This window comes from Meleagris gallopavo, chromosome 5 (genome assembly GCF_000146605.3).
Source record: "Meleagris gallopavo isolate NT-WF06-2002-E0010 breed Aviagen turkey brand Nicholas breeding stock chromosome 5, Turkey_5.1, whole genome shotgun sequence".
Classification (NCBI taxonomy): Eukaryota; Metazoa; Chordata; class Aves; order Galliformes; family Phasianidae; genus Meleagris; species Meleagris gallopavo.
In genome coordinates this window covers 17,569,094-17,578,722 of record NC_015015.2, presented here as the reverse complement: position 1 = coordinate 17,578,722, position 9,629 = coordinate 17,569,094, and the positions used below count along the sequence as shown (strand labels likewise).

Here is a 9,629-nt window from a genome sequence, read left to right as displayed (position 1 = left end):
CGCTTGCGGCGCCACGGGTGCCCGAGCGATGGCGTAGCCGGTTGTAAAAACGGGCTGAAGCAAACTTGAAAAACTTTTAATTCCTTTTTCCCGAAATAAGCATCGCTTGCAACGTCTGACTGCTGGAGCGAGCGCCCCGCCATGGCGGCCCTGCGGCCGGACAAACGGGCGGCGGGACGGAGCGCGTGCGCAGCAAAATAACGAGGCTGTGTGGTACCTTTTTGTCCGATACGTCAGTTACCTTGCTTCCCGGTACCAGTAACGCTCAAGCTGTTGGGTAAAACCACCGTTGCAACGTCAGCCTTTCAGCCTGCACAGACACGGCTATTCCTGGCTTTTCATGCCGCCAAAAAATGTTCTGAAGCGTTTAAAAAGCACGTAACAGCATAAGGGAGCGGGCTTAGGAGCACTGGGTAATGTTGGGATATTTTAAGTTTCAAAACAGCAACACCGGCAATCAAACCATTGAATTCAAACTCTCTAAGGCTGTGGAACAAACCTTGAGGAGAAGCCAGGTACTCAAACAAAATCACCAACACACAGCAGCACAGCAAGTCAATTCCTAGGGGATAGCTATGGATTATTTGCTTAAAAGGACGTAAAACATTGGAATTATTTATTTTTATGCTTACATACGCCATGAGCCAATTTGTTTTAAATGGAGAGGTGAAGTGAAGACGTAGGAATGTTTAAGGACATCGGAAAATCAGAGCCTGCAAGTTAACTAGAAGGTAAGTCTGAGAACTTATTTTGTGCAGTAGATGCATTACTAACATTTGTTCTAAAATGGAATAGCCTTAAAAATCAATATATTTTCACTTAGTACAAGCGTAATGGATACAAAAAAAATCAGCTGTACTCTTGATCCATTAATTAGGTATCTGAGGACGTTTATACAAAGCAGAAAGTGGACATCATAGCTGGACTGAGCTAGTTACACCTGCCTGATTATTTCATGAACATGAAGGAACAGGGCAGATGGAGGCAGAAGAAATGTAACTTTTGGTGCAGCTATTATCCCATTAAGAGCTAACACTGATCAATTTCACTTAAAACAAACAGTCCCGACTGTCAAGTTACAATGTCATTTTGTTAATACAGTTCTCTGAAACATTGCTCAAGTTGGCTTTATGATGTGAATTTGGGAAAAAATTTTACTTCATTCCTTCCTTCCATTAGTGCTAGACCTACAGAATCACAAATAACATTAATTACATCATATTCAAAAAGCCTAAGAAAATGAACAGAATAGTACCTCTTCTCAAAGATAAACCGTTTAGAAAATTAGTTTCTTATCAGAGGCTTTTTGATAGCACACTAGAAATTCAACATATCCAGTTTCTGAGACACAAATCCAAGATGCTGCTTCTAAATCTGCATAAAAGTAGATGAGGGTCAGGGCTTTTTTCAGGTAGAGGAAGAGACATTAAGTTTCTTTAAATGTCCACTTACAGCTTTCCCCTCAGGTTACATTCCTTAATTTTAATGTTAGATGATTTGAAAGCAATATCAATCCCTAAACAGCCAGGTGCAGTGTCAATCATCCTTATTTCATCTTAGATGATGTGCTGATTGGGATGAAAACCATTTATTGCCAGACAATGCAAGTAGTTGCAGATGGGGGAGTTTTAAGGACCTTCCCCCTCTCCCTCTGAAAAAACATAATGGCCAAACAAAAGTAGTTTAAGTCATTACCTTTCTTCATGAGCACAGAGTAGGCCGATCTCACATTAAACAATGGAATTTTGCCAAAGTTAATATGAAAGCTCCTTGTACTTAATTCTGCCACTGAACATAAGAAATCTGACATTAGTATGAGACTAATTGCCCACTTAGCTTCTGATCTTGTGATGGAATATCTAAAGTAGTTTTATAATTTATAATTACAAGGACACTGTAACAGTTTTGCAATGCATTTTCCAGAAGATGATGATAACTGTGTTTAAGCTCAAGTTTAAAAAAAAAAATTATCTTTTTAAGTTCAAAAGGAAAATTTTCTTGTTCAGAACAATTTCTTGCTTGCTTCTCAGCCAAAGCACTGATTTTCAGGTCACTCAGAGGTAAAATATAATTACCCATCTTATCTGCAGAACTGATGGTGCCAGCACAAATGCTTAAATGCCTTCATTTGTTCCACACTGAATGCAGATGGAACGCTGTAAAAATAGGAGCACAGATCTGAAAGACTGAGGCAGTTCTGTTCATTTAGTTGCAAGATGAGTTTTGCATGGGCAAGAGGAAGGAGCTTTATTTTTCAAGATGTGACTTCGACAATCTTATTAATGGAATTTAATGTCAAGCAGCTTCCTCATGTCCCTTTGTATCTACAGCAGACTTGAGAGAAGAAGAAATCTGAAGAATACCGCACAGTTTTGCCCGCTGACACTTAACATCTGCATCTCAGATGAGCATTTATAACAAATTATTCTTGTAAAGAAATGTAAAAAAATAAAAGTCAGCTACTTAGCTTGGCTACTGCCAGACCTTCAAATAGAGACCAGGAGAGTCAAGACTCTTCTGATCATTTACCTTATTCTGCTGGATTACAAAGTTTTTGCCCTACCTGCAATTAATCACAGGAAGTTACTACTTTCTCACTCTTATTTATTACACTTTGAATATTTGCCTAGGGTTAAAGCCATTTCAACACCTAATTATTCAAATGCCATTTGAGGAGAGGATGGCTTGTCCGTTCTACAGTCACAATGTACATGAAGGTAACCTCAAACCCCATCAAATAATCTGCCTAAAACATAAGGTATACGGGACGTATTGAGAAGACTTTTAAGGTAATGAAATTCTCTGAAAGTTACAAAGTCCCAGCAGAATACATCATTAGCTATTAACCAGCCATCACTATCATTCTTGCATCCACTCTGGACTATGTCTAATCATAAGATATTTTACCGCTATACCCTGGAAAGAAAAATGGCAGTTAAGCCTAGGATTAACTCTATAGCAAAATCCAAAATTTGTATTGGTGGACTCTTTAGAAGAGAGCCAATACACGTGGAGAACTAAGTAGGACAAGGCTGACCTTGGATATGACAAGCAGCTCACAATTTTTAAGTTATATAGCATGTCCAGAAAGTTCTGAGGTGTCCCAGATACAGTAACATCAGGTAGGAACATCTGGAAAAACTCTGGAGCCACCTTATACGTGGTTTACTCAAGAATCCTTTTAATGCAGACTGCAGTGCTAAAAGCTGGTTCTCAAACATGTTGTATGTTAGCACAGCCATGCTGTTAGATAATTAAGTTCCAGCTTGGAATAAAAACACCTCTCTCATAATAGCTGCACATGCCAGAAGGCAGTCATTATTTGTCTGTAATGCTCCGAAGAGACTAATTCAGAGAAGAATCAAGTAAACCACCATGAGAGCAATTGATGTATTTATATACAGACTCAGAAGTACGATATTTGCCCCCTGGTGTCAAAAGAAGGGGCTCTACAACAGAACCAGGACAGAACTGCTACCTATTTCACCTGCTTACCATCACTTTTTGTAACTGTTCCGTGTTCAGAAGACAGGTTTCTTTTTCCCCAAATGAAAGTGATCTAGAATTGCTTTTGATCTGAATGCAACTCAGATCTAGAAGTAATCTAAGCAGTGAAGGTACTTAAAAGCTCTAAAGTCCTCTCTCTCTCCATACAGTTATTTAAGATGTGTAGCACCACGCTTGCACTGCAGTGGACCAAAGAAAGCAAGCTGAACCCTTACAATCAACCGTAAGGCTGACTGACAGACCCCCTGAACAGGCCAGAAAACCAGTTAATGAATCTATGTGCCATACTGTGACTCGAGGCAATTTTTCAGTATACTGTTTATTAGCTGCATGTATTGAGATTAAAGGAGTCAGTGCAAATTCCCAGATTAAACATGTATTAAGTACTTGTTTTATAGTTATTATCGTTACACATCTCCCTCTATCAGCATACAGTAGAACAGCTATTCTAAAGACCATTTTCATACACGAAAAGGCTTACAACTTTGCATCTCAAATAAGAGGCCTCTCAAACACCCATGTTTTATTAATAAATTTAAATTATGCTTAAAAAAAAAAAACTTAAGTGGAATGTTCTGATCAATTCAGTGGTCTTTAATTCAGTATGCTGCAAGTTTACTATCCAACTACAATTAGCTATTGAATTCGCATTTGGTGTGCAACAGAAAAGGCTGAATAGCTTATATTCTACCAACCATTTCAAAGTAAGCTGATGCACACAAAAAGAAAAAAAAAAATCACTGTTTCCTACATCAGTTCAGCATTAAAAGGTTTGTCTTTAATTTTTTTTTTTCCAGTTAAAAAAACCAATTGGGACTATTAGCTCAGTAACAGCTTCCTAAAAAAAGACACAGAACAGCAACTTCTTACCGGACTGCAGGTTTTATCTTTACACTGGCTTGGAATGTTCCTAGGCCTTGACTACAACTGCCGTGCTTCTAGCCATCAGCATTGTTTCAAGATGTTTGCTGTGTAGCATTGTCTTCAAAAGCTTATCGCTCCTCAGTAAAAACTTTTCTTGTTTGTGCTCTTCACGTGTAAGATGGAAAAGTGACATTACCACCTATCTGTACGCACTATTCAGCAATGAAGTCAAAAAATACAAGTTGTTCTGAAAGTTCAGTTGTGATACAAAGTAGAAATGTCCCTCTGGGCAAACCTCTCAGCAAAAACAACTGTCAGTTCTGTATACAACAGGTAAGCAATGGGTAGCTGTTCCTTAACGTCACCCTTCCACACGCAGGAATTATGTGATGAGCAACACAGCGCTTTTCTTCTTGCACATGCTATAAATGCAACAAACTACCAACACCTCTATGGAGGCAGCTATCAATATATTCTCCCCACTGCAGAGAGAGTGCATGTGCGCAAAAGTTAGGCACAAGTGATTTTCCAAAGATTATACCACAAGTGTACAGTAAAAACTTGAGTAAAACTTGGTAATTTCCAGCTCCTAGTCTTATGCCATTTCTTCTAGACATTGCTGCCTTGATGAAAAGGAAAGTCTCCACAAGAAGAAAAATTTCCTAGATGTCACAGATATCAGAATCAAATGAGAAAACGGGAGTTTGACAACTATTCAGGAAAATCTTTCATTGAAAAAAGAAAACCTTATGCGGTGTAAACCCGTTACATTAGATTTGTTTCAGTCGCTGAAAACCAGTGTTCAGGATACAATTTTTATAAACATGTTTTATTTGTCTTGCTTATACCATTAGAACTGTAACTGCTGGCTGTCATTTCCCTTAAAAGGGGAAATCAATTCAAACACATACTGGTGCTTTTCAAAAGATAGCAATTAAAAGGGCAGCAGCAGCGGGCATTTGAGATTTCTTAAAACCTTCAAGGCTGCAGGAAAGACAAAAGGACATGTGACCAAAAGTGTTATGATTATCCATTAGAGATTTCCATCAGTACCGGCATCAGTTATTTAGGTGATAATACAGCAAAGTCAAGTATTAGTGACAGACAATGTGCAAGTCATAAGGAATGATAGAGAGTACCAATCCTTACAAAAGTCATTGCTATCAAAGAAACTTAAATGTGTTTCAAAGAGATATCTAAATACTTCACATCAAATATACAGTGGCCATCCAGATTATAACTCGCATTTGTTGCAAAATTTTGTTGAAGTGCCAAATCAAAGCTTTTCTCTTTAAAAAAATTACACAATAACATTAGCAGTTATGCAAGCGATCTTAAATCCTTAGCCACAGTAAACGGGGCCCTGGTGATGAGCAGCGCTGCAGCTAAGGGCGCTTCTTCTTTGTCAAAATCTGGCTAGAAGCCTACTTAGGGAAATATGCATCGCTACACATCTTTAACTGTTCAGTGCTTCAGTTTAATGTGAAAAAGCTGAAATGCAGTTGCTCTACCAAGCCACACTTCACTTTTTCAATCCTTTCATGGGAACATTAAGTTTCGTCACATTAGGTTTTGCCACCACAGTAATTGTTTATGAATTTGCAGATTATATCCGAATTTGTTGCATCACTTTCAATGTCAGAAGTGAGTCTTTGCTTTTTCCTGCCACTTCAGTTAACCATGGAGAGACTGGATCACCCTGAAAATTGCCTTTTTTGCATTATTCTTAGCAAGGGTGAGGAATCTGAATCTCATGTGCAAGGCTCAAGATGATGCTTAGGACAGAACATGCAGAGTAAACGTTGTTTCGTTTCTTTCCATATCCAGGTAACATAAAGCTGGCAACTGTAGTCCTGTCATTATGGGTAATGAAAATAGTCCCTTTACAAGAAACTTCCTGTAAGGGAGAACAAATAGATGATAACTCTTCTGGTAACATGTATAGTACACTGGCCAGTGTGTTTTTGGCGTTTTCACATAATCCTGTGAATTTGTTTAATTCACTTGCTGAGCGTTCATTTGAGGCATCCCTCTGTTTGGTCTTGGGGGTCCTCCACGTCCTAGAAGATATGTGAGAGGCACTGGAATTATGCAAAGAAACAAAATAGAAACAACCACCACCACCACCACCAGAAAACAAACCAAAAAACTACAAGCTCTGGTCTAAACTAGCTATTTGGGCTGCAGATGCTTTTCAAAGTTTCTTTACATCAGAATTCAAGAGTGTACAGCTTGCCTTTGCAGTTTTCATCTTTATCTCAATACCTTTCCCCCCAAACTATGAATCTGTAACCACTTCAAGAATAAAATGTTGTATTCTTAGATAAAAAAAAATAAGTCCTCGCAACAGATGCAGTAATTCACCTCCTACTGCAAAGTAAAACACAATTCTGAAGGCTGACAGCCAGTTAAAGCCAGGTGGTTGCTTTATTAACAAATTTTACTTACAAAATACTCATGCATCTAACTAAGCAGATCTTAAGTTATGACAAATCTAGAGGAAAAAAAATCACTAAGTTTTTCAATATTATCTGCTACATTTAAAGCACCAAAAACAAATTTCTTCTCAAATTCTTAATTTCTTCTCAAATAATTCCTCATTCAACAGGCAACTAAACTTCTGCAAGTAGTTCATAGGATAACAGTGTAACTCAAGACAGAAAGGACCTCAAGAGGTCCTCCTTTCAAAGCTGAGTCAGCAATGAGGCCAGAGCAAAGAAAGCCTATTCTTCAACTGCAATCTACTGAATAAGGATTGAGGTTGTTGCTTTTTTAATACAGAACTCCAGAAATTGAATCAAAAGATTCCATTCAGCTCAAATCAAGTACACACTACTCAAGAATTACCTCGAGGAGCTCCCCGAGGCCCACTTTGTCCAGAACCACGTTTGAAGTTCTGCTGATATCCATCCTGAAGCATAAAAATGGAAAAGTTATGACATAAACCGTGCACAATTTCTTGGTTTAATAGTTACCAGTAAAATAAAGAGCTTTTAAAACAATTACATTGATGAAGTACCTGTGACTCCAGCATACTGCATTCTGTTAGTTTTAGTTCACGTAAGGAAAACACATTCTTACTCCTACCAGTATCTAGCAGCTATAATAATTTAAAATAATAAATTCCTTGTCCAGTTACAGGATATTTTCTTCAATATAAGTAATAAATGCAAACAGAACTAGTGTTCAGGTTTTTTCCAAACTACAAAAGGTCAGACAGATGGGTTTCCCACAGGGCCTGTCAACAAAATGAAGATTCTAACGCCAGTATCAAAGTTAGCCATCTCATCTGTTCATGACTGCATGTTTGAGGACGAGCAGTCCAGTCAGTCAGACTAAGCTTTGAGCTGACTGTACATTTCCTACAGAAGAACGTATTTCTATACAAATTTCAGAGTAACATATCAGAAACGCTGAAGACAGGCAGCCCCTTCAGCTTGAGAAGTTCATATCAGTGGATTTAAGTTCTGTGTGTCCTTCCTCACGGAGCTGTGAAAACTTGAGAGTGTTTTTAATAATTCAACTAACTTTGCTTTAGCTACTTCAGAGACCACACAGCCAAACAGTTCTCCCAATTATAACTAGCCATCTCCAATTCTGTTATTTTTATGCATCTGTAACTTCTCTCTTCATTAGCGAGAAAACTGCCATAGGAAAACTTTTCACTCATTGACTTGCACTTGTGCTTTTGCAAATGCATCTTCCTTGTATCTTACCCGCTGGTAGTTTGAATAATCTCGAGGAGCATTAAACTGGGGCTGCGTGTAACCACTGTTCGGAGTGTTGGAAAATGAGGGACGGTAGCCATCATATCCTCCTAAGGAAAAATATACAAGTCTTTCACTTGGAAATGACAACCTGTTACACAAGGCTTTTCTTTATATGGTCGCATAAAGAGCTTTTAACCTAAATCTAAGGGAAAATAAAACATTTAGGAAGTTGTTTCTGCAAGTCAAACAAGTGTTTGCAACATCAGTGGTAATACTATTACAAGAAACACGAATGATTATCTAGTAGCAACTGGGAGGAGAAAACCATTATGTGCATTTCTCCAGTATTTTGAGATTTAATTTACATAACAAATGCAAAGCTAGATGTAATACTGGGATCTAAATCTGACAGCTGCAGCCTGCAAGGTCACAACTGCCAACTCAAACTGCTTCTGAGTAAAGGTTTTCCTGAGAGGCAGGAAACAAGCCCAAGAATAGTTTCAGTCCCAAGTCTAAAATCTGGAATCCAGATCGATTTTAAACAGACAAATGGTGAACACAATACTGCCAATTATAATCAACTGTATTTTTATTATACACGTTTTTCCTCTTTTCTTCAATCACATAAGAGGATGAGAAAAGGGCACTAGTCTAACCCCCTATCACTCAGCAAGGAAACTGCATCTTTCCTATTCTAACATGCACACCCTGGCTATCTGCAACACTGAAAGCCACATAAAATCACCTCTGTGACCATTTATTATTCATCCATCCAGAACTACTGTATCATTCTTCTGCTCTTGTTAATTCCTTCAGAGTAATGACTTTTGCATTTCTCTTCCTTTACTTCTGTATAGTCAAACCCATTCTCAATATGATGGAAGATGAAACTCTGTTCAGTTAAGCTGTTTACCTCTAAATCCATTTGCAGGTCCCCTGTAACCATTCATCAAGCCGCGAGTCCCACGTGATCCACCACGAGACACTCCCCGACTGTTGTAGTAAGGCTGACTGTTACGTGGAAATCCAGTATTCTGCTGGGGAGGTTGCTGATGGTTTCCTGCCACTTGATGGGTCTGGTCCGGAGAACCATGGTAAGTACCAACCACTATATTTGAAGTGAGGAGAAAGTACAGTACAGAATCCTGAGTTTCTGCATTGGCATTCCCACATACACTCATCTTTTAACTCAATATACAAAGCTTTGAAGCACCCCTGAACACATCAATGTATGCTTACCCACTGGAAGAAAATTCATCTGCAGAATTGTGTCAAATTTAATTCTGTGAGATATCTGACAATGAAGGTAAATCAGCTCTACCTCTTTTAGATTGAGTCAATGTCAAGAAGCCTCCGGCCTAAGCTCAGCAACAAATATTCCAAATGCAGGTAACATTTCTCTGTGTGCCATTTCAATTCCTTTAAAAATCAACAGCACACACACACATACACACACTCACTCACTCTCTCTGTAAAAATAACGTGAGCTAACCCATTTCTGGAGCTTCCTTCCCTCTGAACTGACAGCCACTAAAATATAGTTGCAAT

The 9,629-nt window shown here is 38.5% G+C and overlaps 1 protein-coding gene and 1 long non-coding RNA gene across 2 annotated transcripts in view; one reads left to right on the top strand and one right to left on the bottom strand.

The window, feature by feature from the left end:
• The first annotated feature begins 6 nt into the window (after positions 1 to 6).
• Positions 7 to 3,728, top strand: LOC116216660. Its single transcript, XR_004159873.1, has 3 exons — positions 7 to 731; positions 2,631 to 2,717; positions 3,657 to 3,728. It is a non-coding gene; the product is annotated as an uncharacterized LOC116216660 (long non-coding RNA).
• Positions 3,729 to 3,808: 80 nt separating this feature from the next.
• CAPRIN1 (cell cycle associated protein 1) overlaps positions 3,809 to 9,629 on the bottom strand; it is a 30,708-nt gene continuing 24,887 nt past the window's right edge. Inside the window, exons 16-19 of the mRNA XM_019616078.2 lie at positions 8,995 to 9,189; positions 8,088 to 8,188; positions 7,219 to 7,282; positions 3,809 to 6,431 (exon numbers count right to left, since the gene is read on the bottom strand). Of these exons, the coding sequence (XP_019471623.1) occupies positions 6,367 to 6,431; positions 7,219 to 7,282; positions 8,088 to 8,188; positions 8,995 to 9,189 (425 nt within the window). The 3' untranslated portion in view covers positions 3,809 to 6,366. The remainder of the gene's footprint in view (positions 6,432 to 7,218; positions 7,283 to 8,087; positions 8,189 to 8,994; positions 9,190 to 9,629) is intronic.